At 42.3% G+C, this 25,174-nt stretch overlaps 1 protein-coding gene across 5 annotated transcripts in view; it reads right to left on the minus strand.

Annotated features, from left to right (window-relative positions):
• The window catches only part of ERC2 (ELKS/RAB6-interacting/CAST family member 2), a 1,638,183-nt gene that overhangs the window by 790,576 nt on the left and 822,433 nt on the right, over positions 1 to 25,174 (minus strand). For all 5 annotated transcript variants that reach the window (XR_003856601.1, XR_003856602.1, XR_003856603.1 and 2 more), the window contains one exon: positions 12,579 to 12,714. Coding sequence is in view for 1 of the 5 variants with exons in the window: in XM_029600911.1 (XP_029456771.1) it covers positions 12,579 to 12,714 (136 nt within the window). In the remaining 4 variants the exon portion in view is untranslated. The remainder of the gene's footprint in view (positions 1 to 12,578; positions 12,715 to 25,174) is intronic.

Genomic DNA, 25,174 nt, shown 5'->3' on the forward strand with positions numbered 1-25,174 from the left:
TCAGCGGGTTAGGAAAACAGATGCTCAATTTTACGAGCATCTGTTTTCCTAACCTGTGCACAGCCACAGATTAGGAAAATGGACGCTCGTTAATTGAGCACCCCTTTTCCTAACCTGACCTCCAGCACACTATTTTTTAAAGGTTCTCCTCCTTTTTGTTCCTCCAACTTAATATCACCACAGTATTAAGTCGGAGGAAGTACAGAAAAGTAGTTTTGGATGGCTAATCCCCTTATAGCATAAGGAGTTCTGGACGTGCATCCAAAATTCACGTCCAACCACGGGTTGACCAGTGCGCTCGACTGAGCACCCTGTATTGCATCGGCCTGATACTGTAGAATGCAAAATGTTAGCATGAAAATCAGTGAAAACAGGTAAAATATCTTTACACCTATTACTGTCTATTTTACAATACTAAAAAAATAAATCAAAAATTACTTACACAGCAAGAGACAATGATCAAAAGTAATATGTGTATGGTTCTTGCATTCTGTAATGAGAACTGGTGGTTATAGAAGTTTCTGAGGTTACCAGGGACCACAGTATATCTGCCACAGAACATTTGAAGTTTGGTAGTCATGTGGCAACCTATTGATGACCAAAACCATTTCTGTGATTGACAGATATCTGTCATATTGACTGAATTCCAATCAGTGGAATAAAAAATAAAATTCTCCAAAGTTTTTAATGTAGCAATAGTGCTTGATGAAAAGGAGGAATTGAAGGCCCAGAGTAAAGTCAAGGATTCTTAACCCAGAAAAGTTTATTGCCCTTGACAGATGGAGATTATCACTCTTCTAAATTGCATCTATTTATCTTTGATGGATCATTAAAAATGTTTAGGACATTTGCCACAAAGAAGTTGACACAGATAGTACTAAATTAAGAGGTCCATATTCATCTGCTTTTCAGATTGCATAGAAAGTTGGATAATTTTAACTGGCTAACTTTGCTCAGATATTCAATAGTGTGGCAATGCTGCTGAATATCCAGAGCTATTTTAAAATTAGTCAGATAAATTTAACTGGCATACTTTAGGCCTGCTCTCATGCACTCTTAAAGTTATCCAACTAATTTAAAGGTGAATTTCAAAACCCCATGATGCACTAAAATTAGGGGATGTGCAAATATGTCGGGCTGGCATGCAGCAAATTAATTTTAAAAACTGCCCAGATATGCGTGATAATGTCACTGCATGCACATCCCAAACTTCTCAAAAAGGGGAGGAGTGTGGGCGGGGAATGGGTGATTCTTGGGTGTTCAGGACTTTAACCAGAAATTTGTGCATAAATACTTATGTTATCCAGCATGCGCCAAGGCCCCCTGCCGCATACATTTTCTTCTGCTAAGGATGGTGTGTAAATAAATTTAAAAAAAAAACAACAGCATTTAGGAGGGGTTTAAAAGGTTTAGAGTAACTGGGGGGTGTACAGGATATCTAACTTGGGGGGGCGGTTGGAGGACCTATCTGGTATCTGGGCAAATGCCCCCACTTAGGCATTAGAAGCAGGATTTGCATTCGCACAGGCATGTGCCCACTTAAAATTCAGCGCACAGGCTATTTTATGACATGCACGCATACACATAGGTATGTTACAAAATAATCGCATTGCTGGGCATGAGCCAAAGAACGCACACAGACGTGTGCCCATGCGCTGATTTAAAAATTACTGTCTTAAACCTAGCTTCATCAAGTTGTGGTAAATAAAGCAGAAACATGGCATTAGTGAACCATGATAAAAAGATGGGCATTGTTAGGGAAATAAATGAAATACTGCACTGCATATGTAAGTAGCGGATTGCACGTCATTTTACATATGGTGCGTTATTTTCTTTGTTTATATATATATACCGGTTTCCTGCAGCCTCCTCTTTGAGGGAGCGGAGAGGAGTTTAGTTGGTGGTTCGTAGGAGGTTTGGAGGAGAGTTCTATTGATTATCTGAGTGAGTTGGCTTGTTTATTGTTCTCATCTCTTTAACTTTACCATTGTCCATTGTATTTAAATGTGTGTAAATGTTTTTTGCGTTTGTCTTGTTTGTATGTCTGTCCCTATGTATTGAGGAGTATTAGTGGAGTAGTGGTGAGGAGCAGGAGAGGATGGAGCGTGGAAGGCATGGAAAGAGAGGAGAGGAGTGAAGAGAGGAGGAGGAGGGAGGACAGAGAAAGAGGGCAGGTGTATAGGAGGAGAAGTAGGAGTAAGGACAGAAGGAGTAGAGATAGAAAGGAAGGAAGAGAAGGGCTAGGAGGAGGTGGGGGTGAAGAGGCTAGTCAAGTGACGGAGGAAAGTCAAGTGACGGAGGAAGGTGGTCAGCAGGGTGGAGCTAGACAGAGAAGACAGAGGGTGTGGAGTTGTGAGGGCAGGTGCAGGAGGGGGGAGGAAGGGAGGGATATAGGGAGTGAGAGTGAGAGTGAGAGTGAGGACAGCGACACCACCTCTCTGGAAGTGTAAGTAACAACCCAATCGTCCGGCAGCCAGGCAGCAGCTCGTCCGCCTCTATGCACCTACAAGTTCAGCGTGGAGGAAAATGAGCAGCTCATTGCCGGCGTCCTGGAGACCACTTATCACGCGCCCTACACAGCCAAAGCGGCCGGTCACGGACCATGCTGGTAGGCGCGCCCTACACAGCCAGTCTGGCTGGTCGCAGACCACGATTAGTGGGTCCCTGCTCAGTAAATATAAGGAGGAGACATGCCGATGTTGAGGACCCTTTGAAGAGATGATGAGGATGAAGACTTGGAATGATGAAGGGGATGAAGACTGAGTCAGTACTTCAACTTCACGCGCCCTACTCAGCCGATGCTGGCTGGTCGCGGACCACGCCGGTTGGCGCGCCCTACTCAGACAGTCAGGGCTGGTCACGGACCACGTTTGGTGGTTCCTTACCCAGGAACAGGAGACAGCTAAGCAGAGTCCTCCAAGAGAAGTGATGCAGGATACCCGGAGCTGGATAGGTCCTCGAGGAGTGAGTACCTAGGAGCGCCGAAGGTCTTGGAATGGAGAAGAGAGAGAAAGACCCCAGAGGAGCGGTTGTCTTAATTAATAGAGGCCCGAAGGGTAGTTTGGAAGCGAGAGACACCCGAAAAGCGGGTGTCCAGAGCTTCTTGAGGAGCCAGGCCTTTGGAGAGATGGCGGCGTCTAAGCCTGCAGCTTAGAGTGGTCGGAGTAGCTAACCGAAGTCCTTGCTAACTCAAGGAATAGAACATAGGAAGGGGTTTAAATAGCCCTTCCTGGGTGATGTCATCAGTAGGCTGGCTCAGGGTTTCCTGCCCTGGGCCCTTTAAAAGTGGAGAGAAGACGCGGCCCCATGCCTAAGAAGATGACTGCAGGACCCTGGAGAGCGGCGTCTCTGCTGCTGACGATGTAGACCCCGAGCAGGCCACAGGAGCAGCCCTCGATGTGGCGGCGGCTTCCTGCCGCGAACAAGGAGGTTTTACCTTCTCTAACTCCGCCCGGAGCTCTGCGGCGGCCTCCAGGTCAGGACGCGGAGCTCCGGAACGGCCTCCTGGCCAAAGAAGAGGAGAGGGGCGGCAGCGCCTGCCACAGAGAAGGCCCCAGCATCGGTGACAGCCTCTGGCAGCAAACACAGCAGGGGAAGGAAGGTAAGAGACCTCCCACGGTTCCACCTGTGGGAGGGATCGTAACACCCTAACTTCCCTTCCCCTCTCCTCCCCACCTCCTAAATCCTTTCTCCTACCTTTATATTTTTTTGTTTTGTTGCTTACTGCTCCAGCGAAGTAGTAGCAACTTGCGCATGCTGGCTTCCCTTTCCCGGTACAGCGGCAAATGGCTGCTGAACCTACCGCCTCCAGCCCCAATCCTCCTCGCCTCCCAGACCGCCCCTTTATCTGTGCCTGGCACTTTGGCATGTAACAGGGGTTTCACGCATGGCTTGGCCCCTTTGAAGATGCGCACGGTGAGTGCAAGGCCCGGCCACACGCGTAACCCCCGTTTTCCCCACGCGCATCTTTCTTAAAATCTACCCGTAAATGTGTGCTAAGTGAACAAATATTTTTTCCAATTTGTTTTAAATATGCTACTTAGTAGCTTCGTAAAATGTCCCCTAGTTTTTGTATTTTTGAAAGAATAAACAACCAATTAGTATTTACCCGTTTCACTCTAATCGTGATTTATTGACTATTTCATATCTCCTCAGCCATCTCTTCTCCATGCTAAATAGTCCTTACCTCTTTTGCCTTTCGTCACAGTGGAGCCATTTCATCCTCTTTATCATTTTGGTTGCCGTTTTCTGATATATCTTTTTTATTTATTTAAAAATTATTTCTATTCCATACACTCCCATGATCACAATGGTTTACAAAATCTAATGTCAACATACATAATTAAAATATATAGACAATGCTTATAACCAAAATAAAAACTTATATGACAAAAACAATTTTGAGATGCAGTGACCAGAATTGCACACTTAGAGGTAGATTTTAAAAGTCCAGCGCATGCCAAAATCAGGAGATATGTGCTTAAGTTGGGCTCATGTGCGCCCAATGAATTTTAAAAGCCAGCCAGATGCACGCTTAGCAACCGGTGCGCGTACATCTCAAAAGTTTTCAAAAAGGGGTGTGACATAGGCATGGTCTAGGTGGAACATGGGTGTTTCGGGGCATGGCCAAGACATGTGCGCGTAATTATTTATGCGCCTGACGCACACACACCCTCTACCACATACGTTTCCTTCTGCTAGAGATGAGGTGTAAGTTTAAAAAAATACAAAACTAGAGGGGTTGAAGGGTCTGGGGTACCTAGAGGGAGTGTAAACCAGGGGGTCTGAAGGACCTAACTGTTAACTGGGTGAACTGGTGGACGAAATGGAGAAACTGGCTATGGCGTGGACGTGTACCTCTTTTAAAATTCTACGACTTAGACAGTAGAAGCTGGATTTATGTATATAGGTGCAAACCCACTTATAATTGGGCACACGTGTGCACGGTCAGATTATTTTATAACATGCATGCATATATGCGCGCATGTTGAAAAATGGCCACATATCTGGGTATGCACTGGCACACATGTGGCCAATGTGCGCCTGTGCATCGGTATGAAAGTTCCCATTCCTATTCTGGGTGTAGTTGCATCAGGGACTGATACAGAGGCATTTTATTCTCCTTTCCTAACATTCTTTTTTCTTATTTGACTGCTGCCACAGAGAGCTGAGGATTTCAACGTTTTGTCCATGATGACATCTATATATCCTTCTCCTGGGTGGTGACTCCGAATATGTAATCTAACATTGTGTAACTACAATTTGGATTATTTGTCCCCTATATTTAACACTTTTCACCTGTCCACATTAAATCTCATCTGCCATTTGGATGCCAAGTGTCCCAACCTCACAAGGTCCTGCAATTTCTCACAATCTTCTTGGAATAAATTTGTATTGTCTGGAAATGTGATCACCTCAATCATTGTTCCCTTTTCCAAATTATTTCTAAATATGTTAAAAAGCACCAGTCCCTGTACAGATCCCTGGGGCACTCCATTATTTACCTTTCATAGATATAAGAAATAAATATATATTTCTTATATTTTAACTTGTTCACAGTCCACAATAGGACATTGCCTCATACTCCATGACTTTTAATTTTCTCAGGAGTCTCTCATGATGACTTTGTCAAACACCTTTTGAAAATCCAGCTACACTGTATCCATTAGCTCACCATTATCCACATGTTTATTAACTCCTTCAAAGAATGTAGCAAAATGGCAAGGCAAGATTTCCCTTAGGTAAATCCATGTTGGCTCTGAATCATTAAACCATATCTCTATGTTTAATCATTTTCAGGTCCATATTCAGTCACTGTCTGAATATCAAAGTTATCCAGATAAAATTATCTGGCTAACATTGGATGTATATTCAATAATACTGCCACACTACAGGAATAAAACCAGTTAACTTTAGGACAGCTCTTTGACCTGTTAAGATAGCAGGCAAAGTTTGAATATTGGAGTTAGACAGATAATTCAGCCGGCTAACTCAAATCTTAGCAGTTATGCCCTTGGACTGCTCCTAACTTAGCCATCTAAAATATAACTGGCTAATAGGTAGATTTTAAAAGTCTTGCGTGTGCAAAAATAGCCATTTACGTGTGTAAGTGGCTGAGCGGGAACTACGTGATTTTTAAATAGCCGAGAAGGGCGCACATACATCAGACTGCAGAGACCGCATTGTACACATCTTTTCATCACTTTTAAGGTCAAAATTCTTTAATGAGGTCAATTTTACAATGGATACTTCTGAATGTGTCTGTAACAACACCCCCTTAACCCCCAACCCACTTCCCCAAAACTCACCCGATTCAAAGTACCTCCTTACAATGATCCATATATAAAGTATCAAACTGAGCCCTATAAAAGGCTCATACTCTCTCCCCCTCCCCCCCCCCTCCCCCAGGCTATCTGATAAGAAACAGATATAAAATGGCTGCGTCTCTGGGTGTGCCAATGCACACGGGTATATGTGCACCCACGCACCCATTTGAAAGTTACCATCCCTGTGTTATCCATTTAACTGCTTCTGAATATGGATCTATTTGTTCTTTACAACAATTTTTATGATTTTTTTTTTCTAGCACGGACATCAGGCTCACCAGTCTTGGAATACCCCTGGAGCCCTTTCTAAAGATTTGTGTCACAATGGCCACGCTCCAGTCTTCAGGAACAATAGACAGTTTTAATGATTGGTTATAAATTACGAGTAACATAACTGCAATTTCATTTTTTAGCTCTTTCCAAATTCTGGGGTGCAAACCGTCTGGGTCCAGGTTATTTGCTACGCTTTAATTTGTCAGTTTGCCCTGTTACATCTTTCAGGTTCACTGCGAAGTGTTCCAGTTCTTCCAAATCATCACCATTATATACTGTTTCTGGCACAGCTATCGCCACAACATCCTCTTCAATAAACATAAAAGCAGGATAAAATGCCACTTTGGAAGCCACAGATTTCACTTTCCTATGAAAAGCGAGCCAGGCTTCTATAATGGCAGCAGATAAGTAAGTAGGCCTGATGAAAAGGTATCCCAGGTCCAAAAGAAAGCACAGGTTCTCATTTTTACTAATAATCTTCCACTATTGGAGGAATATTTTAGAACAGAGTAGTTTAAACCTTTTCAAGTGACTATCACCTAAGTGCTCTCTACTGACAGTGCTGTCCAATTTCAACAAATGGAACATTGCTCTGATATGAATGCAACAATGGAAACACAAAAATCACCAAAAAGGTCAGATTAAAACAGAGGGGAACAGTATGGTTTCAGAATCAGCCATGTGTTGGCTTTCTTGAGAAAAGACTACGGACACAACCTTTCTTTCTGTAGATAAACCTGGACTCTCAAGGAAGGTATTTGCCACTGAGAGCTGCACTGAGATCATGCAGCTGGGTAATGTATTCATGTGAAAGTTATCTAAATCTTTTAAGAATTGTTTTATATGCTAAAATAAAAAGGTTTCAAGTAGGGGACATGATTATATTCGTGTTAAGTGCAAAAAGGAAGTGTCTGATGTCAAGTTTATGATTACTCTGTTTCTTTTATATACAAACAGTTGTAAAATACATATATATTTTCTTGGCAAATAGTTTTCAGACTCAACACTTAGATGACTACTAATTTTGCATGTTTTATGCTCATGCTTTGTTTTCAATTGTTTATATCACTCTAAAATGTTATGGCAAATGCTGTTTGTCACAATTAATTTGACACAAATTTATGCAGTAGCCAACTTCTAACCAAAGGAGACAGAGTTTAAAAATCAAGATGAAATGCAAACAAAGACATCTCTGGTCTCGGTCTTAAAAATAATGGACTTAAAATTATGCATACGTTTACCATGCAGCATCATTAAAGAAAGCTTTGCCATGAACACTTTCTTTTACTAATTTCTTACCTTTAATTTTTTTCCACTGTGCCTGGGCATTCTCCAGTTTTATGTATTAGCTGACCTCCATGACCAGAATAGAGGTTTATGACAGGGATTGGGCTATGCACTCTAAACAGACTGCTGTGTTCTGAGCTGTAAATGACCATATCTGACACACAGCTGCTGTTTGTCTTAAACTCTTCTTTTCTATGTTGAGCAGTGTCACAAGAGCATGAGTCTTATCGGTTGCTTTTTATTGTTTTTATCTCTTTTGGGACTCAATGTTGCTATCTAGAAGCAATGTATACATATAACTCCATCCCTTCAGGCAAACAAACGACCAGACTTGGTCATCAAAGAATGAATCCTTTGACACCACTCCTATAATGAGTATTGCAGGGAAGTCACAAAAAAAAAAAATACACATTCTGCATACAACAGTTGTTAACCTCTTTAGGATTTATCTTGTACACCACACCAAAGTATATCTGAACAGGTTGCTAACAGTTCTAATACAAAGTATGGAGAAATCCTTAGTTTCCCTATCCAGTCTAACCTCTTAAAGCTGTAGCCATACATAAACACCTGGGACTTTATTTTTAAAAGGAGACAAAGCAGATGCTCCAGGAATTACCCAAATTTGTACAATTCTTTTAGCCCTTTGCACACCTCATTTTTGCTAAGTGCACAATTGTTTTAAATACAACGCTCTGAATATACAAATTGCATGCTTTGCTAAAATAAATGACCCAATGGTCAAGAGAAGAGTATACAAAAAAAAGAAAAAAGAGCTATTGCAGAACTTAGAAACAAAGAACTGGTATCATAATATTCTGTATGGATACACTTTGGTGGGCACTAAACCTCAAACTAGCATGAAACACTGGAATAAATATAATCATGTACCAGTAAGAGTGTGAAAAAGTAGAACTTTTTTTTTTTTTTTTAAATAAACGTTCCTTGCAAATAAAACAATTCCAATGTCTTTTTAAAATGAAGCCAAAGCCACTTGAGAAATTGATATGAGGGTTAGTAGATCTGAACATTTTTCTGTGAGAATTATACATAGCGATGCTGAATAATGGCCAGCACTTCACTACATAGCTGCCCAGAGCAATATAACTTTCAGCGAGAACTGCCCAACACTGGCATTGTTTGGGTGACAATTGCCTGCATCAGGGGTTGATTAAATTTAACACTTTGAGGATAATTTCAAAATGAGTATGCACACGCCCATAGATACATGTATATAGGCGCCGGTCAACATACACTGAAATTTTACATCCTGTGCGTATGTGCACATGTCATAAAATAGGTCTTGCATAAGTATGTGTGTTCCTAATTTTAAGCATGCACATGAATACCTAAGAATAGTTGGCATTTACACGCACAAGTGAATTTTAAAACATGCATGCACGAAGGAAATGCCCAGTTCAACCAGTTTATCTACCAGTTTGCCCCATCTATATTATAGGTCATCAAGACCCTCCTGGTTATTTAGCCTCCACTTTCCCCGCTTTACCCCAACCCCTCATGTACTTCATAAATGGATAAAAATATTTTTATTCAGACTTACACCTGATCAATAACAAAAGTACATTTGTGCAGAAATGAACCGGATGAGCGCTGCATTCGCTGTGTTACATACACACATATCTCTTGGCCCCACACCAGAATTCCCATGCCTAACCACCATTCCATCCCTTTTTTACTTCATGCAAGATATTCGTGTATCGGTACTCGTGAGCATATGTGGCAGGTTTATAAAATCAGGCGGACATGCGCATGTGCTGGATGCACGCGCATCTGAGCTTTCTGGCACGTGCATCTCTTTCAAAATTCACCTTTTTTGTAAGATATATACTCGGCCCAATTTTTTTAAATGTATGCAGCCCCTGCTGAAACAATACCAGTGTTGGGCAGCTCTCACTGAGTTATATTACTCTGGGCATAAGCATGAACTAATTATAAATTTCCTCACAGAAAAATGTTCACATCTACTAAAGCTCAGATCTATTTCTCAAGTGACTTTGGCTTAACTTAAAAATACATTGGAATTGTTTTATTTGCAAGGAAAATTTCTACTTTTTCACATTCATACTGGTACATGATTATATTTATTCCTGTGTTTCATGCTAGTTTGAGACTTAGTGCCCATCATAGTGTATCCAGGATGAAAGAAAAGAAATAGATGCCTGTAGTCTTAAAACAATCCTTTATTGCAGTGGAGACACAAGGATAGCTCGACTCTGGCCGAGTTTCGCCGTTTCAAAACGGCTGCCTCAGGGGCTTACAATAATCTTCTTGAATTCATTAGTTATATATCGACTAAGAATATAGTGTGATCATATAAAGAGCTGTATGATCTCTTATGTTGCGTCTTGAAGCATTCGCGATAGCAGAACTCCACTAGCAAAGGCCTTTGCTAGTGGAGTTCTGCTATTGCGAATGCTTCAAGACGCAGAATGCTTCAAGATAGCAGAACTCCACTAGCAAAGGCCTTTGCTAGTGGAGTTCTGCTATTGCGAATGCTTCAAGACGCAACATAAGAGATCATACAGCTCTTTATATGATCACACTATATTCTTAGTCGATATATAACTAATGAATTCAAGAAGATTATTGTAAGCCCCTGAGGCAGCCGTTTTGAAACGGCGAAACTCGGCCAGAGTCGGGCTACCCTTGTGTCTCCACTGCAATAAAGGATTGTTTTAAGACTACAGGCATCTATTTCTTTTCTTTCATCCTGACGGCTATTATAGATCGCCTTCCTTCGTGCTTTTTGGGTCCCACCATAGTGTATCCATACAGGACATTAAGATACTAATTCTTTGTTTCTAAGTTCTGAACTAGTTTTTTCTTTTTTTATATTTTCTTTATTGATCTGAATGGCAATTGGGATTGTGATTTAATCAAAAGAAGGTTATAACTTGCCCTTTTACTTGAGCTTTTGTTTAATCCCCTTTTAAAAACCGATCTCTGGTTTAACAAAGCATCACTGATATAAACAAACATGAACCCAATAAACAGGGTAGCAAATAAACATTTTTAGAGCTGACCTCATAGTAATTTTGATATTGTGGTTGTAAATCCTGCCCATCAACCAGAAATTACTGGATAGGTAGGGTTTTCATGTTTGTGATCAGTTTCCAAGAATGCTGGGGTAATCCGCATGGAGCAGCCATGTTTACAACCTTAACACTCCAATCTTGAGGAACCTACATTGGCTCCCAATTAAGTTTAGAATCAAGTACAAAGTACTAACAATCATTCATAAAGCCATTCACAAGCTCATTCCACTGGAGCTCAACATTCCTTTTCAACCACATATTCCCTCCAGACCAGTGAGAGCAGCATATAGAGACACTCTCCTTGCCCCACCCATCAAAACCTCCCTAGGAAAATGAGCTCTGTCTTCAGCTGGCCCCGCACAATGGAACTCTCTACCACCGGAGCTCCGGATGGAACTATGCCCAAACACCTTTAAAAAGAGACTCAAAACTTGGCTGTTTGAACAAGCTTTTCATACCACCTAAGAGACTACCTTGATGACTAGCTTTCCATCTCTATAGTTGATCATTAATACTGATGCACCTCGCACCTTAACCCCAAGTTTATCCAGCATGCTCTAAGACCCTGAGCCAGGATTAGCCTTGGCTCCATGTAAATAATCGTTTTATTCTATTTTTTCAGCTATTCTTTCCCCTGTTCCGTTGATCCATGTTAATTCCCTTGTTTAATGTATTCGCATTCTTACATGCTTGTTACTGTTATAATGTAAACCGAAGTGATATGTAATTCTGCTACATGAACTCCGGTATATAAAAATGTTAAATAAATAAATAAATAAAACATCAATAAGCATAGTGTGGATAGCTGTTTCTGACAAGAGACTCATTAGGTTTGGTGGCTACTTGGATTATTACACAGTTTGGAAGTAAGACATGGGAGGGCACTTGGGTGTTGGATTAAGTATGGGACTTGGAAGAACCAAAAATGGAAGATGACAAGCCCTGGAAAAGCCTATCATTGGAGGTGACAGACACCAACAATCAAATAGAATTTGAACATGGATCAGATAGATATAGACGGCCATGTTAGGAACAGTGGGCAAAGCTGGATTAAGTATGTGAGTTTATATACTTCTCTATACAAAGTGATAAAAAAAAACAGAGAGAAATAAACTAGCCAATTGGCTTTTATCTGCCATCATTTACTGAGTTAGTAAAATCACAAAATCTGAGAAAATCATTTTGAGAGATTTTATGAAATCCCAGAGGATTTTGGGGGACTATGTAAATAAAAATGACTGTCTCTTGTATTTTTGAAGTTTCAGGTGGGATCATGAAAACTCCATCTACCTAGCAACATCTAGTTAAAGGGCAGAATGTGCGATTCTGATCTGAAATCACAATTTTTTATTCTCTATCAAAAACTTTTCCATTGAGATTTGCAAAAGCAGTGAAGAGGAAAAAAGTCAGCGAGAGAGAGATGTCATGCAATTATTTTAATTCAAGGTGAGTAATTACTTGTACTTGATAAAATTAAAAAATAACATTCAATACAAAACTCTTTGCAGAAAGGATGTTTAAGATCTAAGCTAGACTAATAACTTTCCTTAAGTAACAGACACAAAGACATACAATATGAGTCATGCAATATGAGATAGTTTCTTCCCTAACAAGTTTACAAGATGAACTGGCTCACCTGCAAGTGTTGGGAGTTGTCGATCATGATATCCTCTCGCCTTCGAGCATCTTCCATTAACTGAGTATTCTTCTTCTTCTCTATTTGCTGATTGTGCTTCAGGTTGGAAACCTTCTTGTTCTGATCCTTCAAATGTCTAGGAATATTATGTACATATGATTATTCTTCTTTAACATCGCATTTACATCTATGCAATGTATTTTTATAGCAATGCCTATCTGTCTAGATGCTTCAAAATTATTTTTTTTCATTAACTCTTAACTCATAGAAATTTGCTCAGTTTAATCTTTGACAAATCCTTTATTCAGTGGATAAGAGGATACTTTTCCATACCAAACATGTTTTTAAAGGTATAATGAACAAGTTTAGGAATTTCCCTGTTTCTTTGTTACCTGGAAATACTATGAAAAGATGATATACTTGGCTGCATGTCTATTGTACAGGGTACAGCATAATATGGCATCAGATGCTGTCCAAAATATTTAACTACATGTGCCGCACAGACAGCCATCTTTCTTTCTGAGTTCAATCATTAACAACAGTGTATAATATTAAAAGCACATGTTCAAAACAGGCATGTTAGCAAAATAATGCCACAGATAATTTAAGGTCCAATTTTAAAAACCCGACGGGCGCTGAAAAGGGCAGATACACACTTATCTGCCCATATACGCAGCTTGGGTTTGGCTAAAAGGGGCAGGCTGGGGGGAGTGAGCAGGGTGTGGACAGGCTGGGACAGGTAAGTTTGAAAAAACAATGCGGAGTTTTGGGGGTTAAGAGAGGCAGGTTAGCTAGGGGGTGTAGGAAGTTCCCTCGCAGTCTGCTCCTTTATTTAGGGTAATTTTAGAAATACCGCACCACACGATAACATACTGCTTCGCATCGGTAGTATCGTATGGTGCAGTAAACATTTTGCGCCCTGCGATAATTCCTATTTCGCATCTTGTGGGTGGGAGAGGGGGGGGAGAGAGAGAGACTATCTAAAAGGCTTTCATAGTAGTAAATTATTTATATCTCTGTAGGAGGGCAATCTAATAGCTTGAGATGAAGTGTTGGTGGTAGTTTAGGGTTTAGGGGCTAGTTTTTCATGTAGAGTGAGACGTACGAATAGCACAGTATACCTTGGTGAAGATTTGATGTCATTTGGAGTGAGGAAAGTTTCATAAAGATGACATTTCTACTATGTTCTCTCACCCTAGCTTGATGGACTCTATAACAGGGTACCATCAAGCTAGGGTGAGATAACATAGTATAAAATGTCATCTTTGTGAGACTTTTCTCACTCCAAATGATGTCAAATCTTCACCAATGTATACTGTGCTATTCGTATGTCTCACTCTAAATGAAAAACTGACCCCTAAGCCCTAAACCACCACCAACACCTCACCTCAAGCTATGAGATGGCCCTCCTATAGGCATAAAATAGTTGAACACTGTGAGGGCCTCCCCAGAGGCTCTCTCTCTCACTCCACTCCACTCCCCTTCTTCCCTCTCACCTTCCAAGCCCAGAAATGGCTGAAATGCAATTCTAAACATTTATCGTGGTACGGCTATTTCGAGCATATCACACAGCTTAATGCCAGGAAAAAAGGTGTAGTTATTTCCGGCGTTAAAACCGTGCGATAGCATGCGTTATGCTAACACACGGTACGTTATTGCCCCTCATTTTAATAACTCCCACCTAAACTCATCTGTTATCCCGCCCCTTCCCAAAATTTGCATCTGTGTCATGCGATAGCGTTATTATTGCATGTGCTATGGCATTATTGCATGCGTTAACGCCATAACGCCTTTTGATGAATGACCCTGTTAGTAATTAAAGCAAAGAAAACACTTGGTTCTCCCATTCATTCTGATGTTTATTCCAATCCTTAGGAGATAGTAGTGCTTAAATTACTGCAAGTTCCTCCTATTTAGCCACTCCTACTAATAGGAATCAAAGTGAAATGAGTAAATTAAATTCAATTTAATTGCAAATAATTTTAAATTAAAAATGAGTACACTGAAAGTAAATTGCAGTGCTGATTTGGTGAGTATAATGAAAATGTAAGCATGATAATAAATGTCTAAAAAGGGGACCAAGATGGCACAATGAATGAACATCTTGAAAGAAGCTCCTGTCTGCCTAAGTCTTTATTCATCTATTTTGTATTTTCCTGATGGTCAAGTAGAAAAGTAAGCTGAGGTGAGTCCCACCTACCACCCTCAGAGAAACCACTTGTGGCATAAAGCTATTCTAGAGCTTATTCAGCTTTCCCCGTTGCTGTAAGATGTTGTTCCCTTTGCAGCTGCCACTGGAAAATCAGCACAGCTGCTTGGAGAGGACATCTGCATTTGGAACTAAGGGATGCGCATCTGCATTTGGAACTAAGGGATGTGTCCCTTAGTTCCAAATGCAGATGTCCTCCATCCCTGGCCTTCATCGCATTGACATCATCTGTGTACTGGGAGCTCTGTTGGAAATGGCCTGGATGGAAGCACAGGAGGGACAATTATGCTAGGAGAGACTACACTGATGGAGGCAGTACAGCATGGAGCAAGTCAAGCATTGCCAGCTGGTAGAGGCAGCTCTTGCGGGTAGATATTCTAAGAGGCTTTATCCCTTTGATCAATGGGGGCCTTTTCTCCCCAGAGACCTTGGTGTCTTCATTGCAACAAAGTAAGCAGTCTATGCTCTTGATAAGACCTCATATTGCTAAATCTACATCTATTACATGATTAGACAGTATATCGACTGTTTTTTCTTCAGTGGAGCAAACCTTGTCTTCCTTAATGGTGCTTACTAATAGCTGATTTCAATCTCAGAGGCCTCATTCTTAAAATAGTGAGAGTTTACAGCAAACTACAAGAAGATTGTCCACAGTTCAAGCTTCTTTTCTTCAGGATAAGAAGGTAGTTCATCGAAGATTGGAGAACTTGGAAAATTCTGCTAGAATCTTGAATTTTATGAGTGGTGAACTTTCCTTTGTATCAATGATGTTTCTTGCAGAATGATTCAAATCTTATATGCGAGATGTATTGGGAATTTCTCAAGGGGCTATCTCCTCTATTCTTAAGGCTTATTACTTTTCTACACGAACTGGGCATATGGCTAGTGCAAGTGGCTGAGTAGTTGAAACTTCAGAAGCTATTGATCTAGAAAAATCAGCACTGTTGGAGTCTACTATTGTAGATGAAGATCATAGGACCCCTTATTGGTAACATTCGCCTGTGTGCTTGATAATGATATGGTTCTTAGCCTTTTTTTTTTTCATTCTCTTCATTTGCTTTATATGGGGTATAAAGTATGGATATTATCCTGACTTTTTTATGACAACCCAAAAAAGAATGAAGACATTTCTTTCAATTGATAATGAAGTGGTGGGTTAGGTTTCTGTTGAGATTTTCTTGTAAATCTGCTGCTGAAAAATATGCTTGTTTGGTTTTTGTTTTTTTTAACCTTTACAGCTCCATTTCTTTCTGGATTCCTGGACTTCAGGTAGAGAAGAACTTTCTTCTGCTATCTCATAATATTAGGGTGGTGTGGGGTAGGAGTATCTGCTTATTAGTAATACAGGGTTAATGTCCTCTCAGAAGAAATTGCTTTGTTAAATTTTCATCAATATTTATTCCCTTTTTCTTTTTTCTGGTCCCTGCTCTCATAATATAGATATCTGTATTAGCAAGGATTTGTTTCTCTTTTTTCTTGATTTGTTAGCATCCTTTTTTCTTCTTTTTCTCATGTCTTCTGCTTAATTTCTTTCAAAAGTTATGCTTGTATATTATTAAATTATGCATAAATAGATAAAAAAGGGAATAGCTATAAAAAAAGGTAAAATAATAATTCAAACTGGTATAAAGCTCTATAACAACTTTATTTTCTTTTTTGAAGAACTCACACAATGATCACAATAATGAAGGACCAGTATACTCATACATATATTTGTGAATTTAACAATTAATTGTTTTTGGCAATTTTTATTAGTAAAGCAAAGGATAAATACTATTAAATAAATAAATGATTCTTGAGAGGACATTTGTGTCCTTGATTTTAAATATAAACTAATTAAAGTTTTGTAGGTAAAAGGTAGCGGTTGACAATGATGAGCTAAAGGACACTATGGGGCAGATTTTTAAAAGATACGCGAGCGTGTACTTTTGTTCGTGCACCAGGCACGAACAAAGGTACGCTGGATTTTATAAGATACGCGCGTAGCCACGCGTATCTTATAAAATCCGGGGTCGGCGCGCAAGGGGGTGCACATTTGTGCAACCTGCGTGCACCGAGCCCAGCGCGAGCTGCATGTTCCCTCCGAGGCCGCTCTGATTTCAGAGCGGCCTCGGAGGGAACTTTTCTCTGCCCTCCCCCCTCCTTCCCCTACCTAACCCACCCCCCCGGCCCTATCTAAACCCCCCCTTACCTTTGTCGGCAAAGTTACGCCTGCTGAAAGCAGGCGTAACTTTGTGCGCGTCGCCGGCAGCCCCGCTCCGTCCTCCAGTCCCGGGGGCTGGTCCGGAGGCCTCGACCATGCCCCCGGGCCGGCGCCACGCCCCGGGTCCGCCCCCGAAACGCCGCGGCACGCCCCCGAAATGCCACGTCGTTTCGGGGATGCCCCGGACACGCCCCCTCCCGCCCCTTTTCGAAAGCCCCGGGACTTACGCACGTCCCGGGGCTTTACGCGCGCCGGCAGCCTATGCAAAATAGGCGCACCGGTGCGCGAGGGCCCTGTGCGCGTAAATCTGGAAGGATTTACGCGCGCGGCCCTTTTAAAATCCGCCCCTATGATATCATTTATTGTGCTTCTTTTCTGCAGTAATGGCAGTGTATATGTTTGAGTACACAGGTCCTTCATTATTGTACTTTTTGGTTATAAAAAAGGTAATGCAAACTCACAACCACCAACTAAACAAACATATTTAAGTGCCCCAGTAGTGAATATATTCTGGCATTAATTTGAATTGTTTCACAACTTATGATTTGTGGTATATGGTGTTATAATAAAAGAGTGCACACACTTTTTATTCCAGAAATATGGAAAACCATAAAAAATATAATTTGCGAGGATGCAGATTTTTTTCATCTATTTTGCATTCCTATCTGACTCATGGGCCTATAATTATGGTCCCTAAATCCAGTCACTGGGCATTGTTCCTGTGCGATGGCTGGTCTTCCAACGGCTGTGAACAATGCCTCTGCAGCCTTTTCAGCCAAGATTAGCACAAGATTCAGCACTACCACTGAGCCACTGAGTCAGCTCCACTAGCCATTTTTTTTGGCCCATCAATCTCCTCTTGCTCTTTTTTGGGCTTTCAGTTCAATCAGAACCAGCTCCCACTGGGCAATGGCATCAATGAAGTCATATGCAACTACCCAGGGATTTTATTCTTCATTATACAATATAGCCCAGATTTTAGAACTCCTGCTCATGTAAAATCTGGGCTTTATGCGGATGTGCACAAGGGCGTGAAGGGGCAGGCCGGGGGGGGGGGGGGGGGGACAGGAAGGGAGGCGGTCTGGGACAGCGCCATTGTTCGCTGTCCCAGAGACTCGCATGCCGGCAGCTGGCTGGCTCGTGCAACTTACTTTAGCTCGGAAGCTAAAAAGTCAGGGTCCTTGTTGGCTGCTATTTGAATACAATTCCCTTTTTCCTCCTGCAGTTGAAGCAGAAAGCAATGATGGAATTGCATCAACGGTATGAAGGCTTACAGGTTAACGATAGTAACCGCCGCACTAGCAAGTTACCCCCATGCATGCTTTTCTTCACTTCCATCCTCTAGCCTTAAGGGATCCACAGTGTTTATCAAATGCCCTTTTGAATTCTTTCACTGTTTTTGTCTTCACCACCTCATCCAGAAAGGCATTCCTTACATCCACCACCTTCTCCGTGAAGAAATATTTCCTGTCGTTGGTTCTGACGTCCTCTCTGGGGTTTCATTTTGTCGATCAGGTATTATTAAAACCTTTCAGGTATCTGAAGGTCTGTATCATATCACCCCTGCACTTCCTCTCTTCCAGAGTATACATATTCATATCCTTCAGCCTCTCCTCATAAGTCATTTGAAGTAGACCCCCCCCCCCCCCCCACACACACACACACACACACACACACACTATTTTTGTGGCCCTTCTCTGGACCGCCTCAGTCCCGTCTCTATCCTTTTTGAGATACGGTCTCCAGAATTGAACACAGTACTCCAGGTAAAGCCTCACCAAGGACCTGTACAAGTGGATTACCACTTACTTTTTCCTTTTGTTTATTCCTCTCTCTCAAGCCCAGCATTCTTCTGGCTTTAGCTATCGCTGTGTCACATTGCTTCACCATCTTCAGATCGCTAGACACTATCACCCCAAGGTCCCTCTCTTGGTCCAAGCACAACAGTCTTTCACCCCCCCCCCCCCTATTACGTACAGATCTTTTGGATTACTGCCCCCCAATACATGACGCTACACTTCTTGGTATTGAATCCCAGTCGCCATATAATTGACCACTGTTCAAGCTTCCTTAAATCATATTTCATTTTCTGTACTCCTTCCAGGATGACCACTCTGTTGCAGATCTTAGTATCATCTGCAAAAAAGACAAACTCTACCTTCTATCCCCTTCTGCAGTTGCACTGTTGTTCCACCTCACCCATTTTCTCCCAGTCTTCCAGATCTTCCTCCAGGTACATCCTTATTTTGACAAAGTCTATATTTGTGAAATTCAAAACTCGGATCTTTTTGTGACTTCTCTGTATCCTATTTGCGATATCGAACCATACGGTCTTGATGATCACAAGTGCTCAGGTGGGCCCCTACCTGAACATCAGAGACATTATCCCCATTAATAAGCAATAGATCAAGGATCACACCCTCCCTCATGGGTTCCCTTACCATTTGTTTGAGCAGAGTGCTTTGAAGGGCATCCACTAAATCTCTATTTTTTGTAGATTCTGCAGAAGGGATGCTCCAATTGACACATCCAGCAGATTAAAATCTCCAACGAGCAATACTTCTCCCTTCTTTCCCACCTTTTGGTCTCTGTCCAGTTTACCTGTTTGGGTTGAAGGCCTGTAGAACACGCCAGTAAAATTGGAAACACCATCTTCTCTTTTTAGGACAGTCCACAATGCTTCTTGTTTACCCCACATCCCTTGCAATTCAGTTGCTTGGATATTGTTTTTGATATAAAGAGCTATTCCTATCCCTTTTCTGTCCTTCCTTAACAAGTTATAGCCCAGGATGGCCATATCCCAATCATGAGATTCAGTGAACCATGTCTCCGCAACAGCAACAATGTCCAATTCTGCCTCTACCATTAGGGCCTGCAGGTCTGGGATTTTATTGCTCAGACTACCAGCATTTGTAATCATAGCTTTCCAGCTGCTCCTCCTAGTTGCCTTTTCTGTTTCTTTTCAACTGATTGATTTTCTTACTTTTTCTTCCCACTTCCTGTATTGCTTGGAGGTGATATTCTAATTTCACTCGCCACCTCCTGCCATGCTCACTCCCTAGTTTAATTGCCTTATAATGTATGATCCAAATTATTCACTTAGCATCCTCTTTCCTGCCATTGACAAACGTAGGCCATTCTTACTATATAATATTTTATTGCTCCATACATGTCTCCAGCCAACAATCTATCCAAACCATTTTCCTTACACCAGGTTTTGAGCTACACTTTGAAATTATCTATATGGCATAACCTTTTCTTTCCCTTTCCATGAACAGATTACTACTTCTGAAAAGCCATGTGTCTAATCTTCTCCCATAGATTTTAGAAATCTTCCTGTACCTTTTGGAAACAATTTCTAGTGAGGAAATTGGTTCCCAGATGGATGATAACATTGATAGCAGAGATTTTAATTTTTTCTATAATTGCATTAACTACCTGGTTTGCATTTATATTAGTTGAGCAACCTGGAATGCATTTAACCACTGTGTTCCCAAATTGGTTCCTCTTATGACTGTGTCTCCCAGCAGAAGCAGCTTTCTTTTATGACATTTGAGCATGTTGAAGGGCTTCTGGGTGCACTGGGTAATTACTTCTCTTTCAGATATCACTTCATGTTCTGTAGCTGGGGCTTCTTCCTTTTACAAAGCAGAACATGCATTATGTAAGGGTAACAGTTGAGAGAATGGTTGTCTTCATCATAGGCCTCATTCTGCGAGATCTTGTTATTCCTGAGATTCTGAATCTTAGATTTCTGACTTATCTGTGGGAGTGGGGTTGGGCATTCAGGATGCTGTCCAATTGGAGAAACTGGGTGCCTTATAGTCACATGTCTTGTTCTACCAAATCCCACTGTAAAACATGTATCCTTGGGGTTCAGAATCTTCTGTAGAAGCTGAGGAAGATATTCTAATTGCATCAAGATAGGGCAGACACAAGCCCTTTGTTCTATAAATTACAAACACATTTATTCCAATACACACTAGACAGGAGTCTAAAAACAATAGCTAGCTTAAATAGCTAGAGATTTCAAAACATGCAACAGAGGAAATATAGCAGAAAATAGAACAATGTCATCAAGAAATCAGTCTATATTATGGCTAACAAATTTAAATTTAAATTTCTTTGGTCACAAGCACAGGTTTGTGTGTCTCTGGAGAGGCACCTGAACAATTATTTTTATTTCTATATATATTACTTCTTAATGAATTCCTGCAGTGCCTTGTGAGTCACCAGACCCACAGGCTAACAGTTATTTTTTTTCTTAAACTTTAAAACCAGTTATTCCAATACACACTAGTAAGGAGTCTAAAAACATTAGGTAGATTAAGGGGTAGATTTTCAAAGGGTTGCATGCGTAAGATACACGTGCAACCCCCAAAAACCTACCCCTGCCTCTCCCTGCGCGCGCCGAGCCTATCTTGCATAGACTGGGCGGTGCACGCAAGCCCCGGGACGCGCGTAAGTCCTGGGTCTTCGAATAAGGGGCTGGCCGGGGGCGTGTCCGGGGGGCGTGGTGGTGGTCCGAGGGTGGTCTGTGGGTGGGGCTGGAGTGGTGACAGTGGTCCGGGGTTGGGGCCGAGTGCTCCGGCACAATGGCCTTTGCCGGGGGAAGGAAGCAAGCGGCGTGCGCAAGTTACACCTGCCAGAGGCAGGGGTAACTCCACCACATAAGGTGGGGGGGGGGGGATTTAGTTAGGGCTGGGGGTGGGTTAGATAGGGGAAGGGAGGGAAAGGTGGGGGGGGGCCCAAAAAAAAGTTCCCTCCAAGGCCGCTCCGGTTTCGGAGTGGCCTCGGAGGGAACGGAGGCAGGTTGCTCGGCTCGGAGCGGCCTCGGAGGGAACGGAGGCAGGCTGCTTGGCTACCTGCGCACGCCGACCCTGGATTTTATAACATGAGCGCGGCAGCGCAAGCATGTTATAAAATCGGGCGTAGATTTGTTTGTGTCGGGTTGCGCGAACAAATCTGCGCCCTCTCATAAGTTTAAAGATTTGCCCCTAAATAGAGATTTCAAAAAATGCAACAACAGAGGAAATATAGCAGAAAATAGAACAATGTCAGCAAGAAATTAGTCTATATTATGGCTAACAAATTAAAATGTAAACTTCTCTGGTCATAAGCACAGGCATGTGTCTCTCTGGAGAAGCTCCTGAACAATTATTTTTATTTCTATATATATTGCTTCTTAATGAACCCCTAGTAAAATTTCCCATAGCTATAATAGCAAGTGTAATTGTGTGTGGGTATATTTGGTGGGATAATTTTCTAATTGCACGTAAGTCCACTTTGAACATTGGTTTATCCTATGCATATTTCTGCATCGGGATAATTTTTTATGTACCTGCACTGGTGTAAAATTTGAAGATGTATTTTAATTACAGAGTTTACACCAACTTTCAAAGGAATAGTAAGTGAATATTTACCCTTTTAAATTATTCCTCCAAAACTTCCCACATACATTTACACCTGCTAATGTGTGTACACAGCTTTATTTTAGGAAAAAACATAACATTCTTCTGAAAATGCACAAGTATGTGCAAAATTAAAAAACACACATCTGCATACCAGGAGGTCAATTTTGTAAAAGCCCATTTCTATGAGTAAAGCACTGTTTTTAACATGTGGAAATGCCTTGGGAAATCACCCTCTTAATTTCAGAGAACCAATAAGTACTTTAAAAAGCAACTAGATGACAAACTAAACTCTCACGTATCGTTCCAATAATCCTAAGAATCTAACATCTTATCAACTGTTAGGAAATGGAAACACCAACTGACATTACACACTGGGGTAGTTTTTCAAACATACGTACGCGCGTCCATGTGCCGATTTTATAACATATGCGCGCCGGCACGTGCATGTTATAAAATCCATTGGCCACTCGCATATGCGCGCCAGATTTTTTAATCCATGTGCGGGCAACGCACGCAAGGGGGGGGTGAATTTTTGCAAAGTCTGCGTAGTGACGCAATCAGGCCTTCCCCAGTTCCCTCCCAGTCCGCTCCAATTAAGGAGCGGACTGGGAGGGAACTTCCCTAACCCCCTATCTAACCTTCCTTTCCCTTCCCCTGTCCACTCCACTCCCCTAAAGCTAACCTACCTTGTCTGAAATTTTTTTATTTTATTACTTGCCGCTCCTCGAGAGCTGAAGCAATTTATGCGCGCCAGCCAGCTGCCGGCGTGCACTTCCCCAGGACAGTGGCCAGCCATCCTCTGTCCCGCCCATTCCAGTACACGCCCCCCCTGCCCGCCCCTTTCTCAGGGCCCGGCACGTGTGCGCATATCGCCACTTACGTGTGTGGCTGGGCCCTTTTGAAAATGTGCGTGGCACGTGCAGTTCCCGGCCACATGTGAAAGTGGTGATTTTTACGCACGTGGCCAATTTAAAATTCGGCTGACTGTATTTTGTTGATCATTTTTAACAATCTATGGGCCGGATTTTAAAAGGGTTACGCGCATAAGGTACGCGTGTAACCCTTTTAAAACGCCCCTGTGCGCGCCGAGCCTATATTGCATAGGCTTCCGGCGTGGGCAAAGCCCTGGGATGCGCGTAAGTCCCGGGGCTTTCTTGGTGTGGGAGTGTCGGGGGGGGGGGGCGTGATGCGGCCAGTGCGTCATCGGGGGCGTGTCAGGGTGGTGTGACGCGGTCGGCGCGTCATCCGGCGGCGGTGCCATGGGCCTGGTTTCGGCCTGGGGGCATTCCGGAAGTGTGGCCGCAGCCTCCAGACCAGCCCCCGGACCGGAACATGGCGTGCAGCAGCCGGCCCGGCGTGCGCAAAGTTACGCCTGCCTCGAGCAGGAGTAACTTGTGCGACAGAGGTGGGGGGGGGGTTTAGATAGGGCCGGGGGGGGGGGGGGTTAGGTAGGGGAAGGGAGGGGAAGGTGGGAGGAGGCGGAGGGAACGGGTAGCGCGCGCAGGGCTCGGCGCGTGCAAGTTGCACAAATGTGCACCCCCTTGCGTGCGCCGACCCCAGATTTTTGTTCGTGCCTGGTGCGCGAACAAAAGTACATGTGCGCGCTGTGTTTTAAAATGTACCCCTATATTTTTACCTACAACCTTGTAATAAGAAGGAATTCATTTTCTAATAATATAGTTTTTGTACATTTCCCCCTAATTTATTTTTGCATAGTACACCTCTCAGATGCTGAAATCTTTTTCATTTTCTTTTGGTTCAGCAATGAAAATAAGGTAAATACTATGGGATAAATTTACTAAGCCATGCTAAGCATTTAATAAATGATATCACATGATTTCAAGAAAACATTTCTCAAAAATTATGCTCATATTTAAATGAGCTGATTTGCATGCATAAACTTTGCAAATGCATGCAAAGCAGCTCAAATACCAAATTTCATGCGAACTAATTAACATGGCTTGACTCAAACAATGCATGCTGCATTATTTTCTAGAAAATTAGCTATAACTCAGTTCTTTTTAACTTTCTCCAGGAGCACTTGGAATGTTAATGTAGGTTCTGATGCTCCCAGCATGAAATTTAAAAGGTTAGCAGGGGCCCAAAAGCAAGCCCTACCAATTAAGAAATACCTCCCAGGAGTTGGTAAGACACCTATCCACCTCACCATGTCTAGAAGCAGTCCAGCAGGTAAAAAAACAACAACCCTAAAAAAATTAATATTTGTCCAAGAAGTGTGGTGACACCCGACCTCTTCCTAAACCCCTCCCCTTTCAAAAAAGTCAACCCCATCCCAATTACCCCCAACCCCACCATAGAAGCCAGCCAACCCCCAAATTAAAAGCCAGCCAAGCCTTCCCCAGATCCCCTAGCTACCCTATCCTCCCCCTTCGGCTATACCTCGTAGTGTAGTGGGGGTTCCTGGTAGTCTAGTGCTCCCTGGTCTCTGGGCCAGCCACTGCCATCTTTCAAAATGGCATCAACTGGCCTTGACCCATCATGTGATGGGGCAAAGTCCAACTGATGCCATTTTGGAAAATGGCAGCAGCTGGCCCGAGGCCTAGGTGATGCTCCAGGCTCCATTAAACTATCAGGATTACACTAAACTACCAGGGACCCATACTAGACTACCAGGTATGGTCGAGAGGAGGGATTTAGGGTGGGTAGGGGGTCCAGGGGGGAAGTTGGCTGGCTTTTACAGGGAGGATTTGGAAGGTGGGGTTGACAAGGGTTCATTCAATGAAGTTACTAAATAGTACATTTTAAAAAA

This window comes from Rhinatrema bivittatum, chromosome 4 (genome assembly GCF_901001135.1).
Source record: "Rhinatrema bivittatum chromosome 4, aRhiBiv1.1, whole genome shotgun sequence".
In the NCBI taxonomy this organism is placed as follows: Eukaryota; Metazoa; Chordata; class Amphibia; order Gymnophiona; family Rhinatrematidae; genus Rhinatrema; species Rhinatrema bivittatum.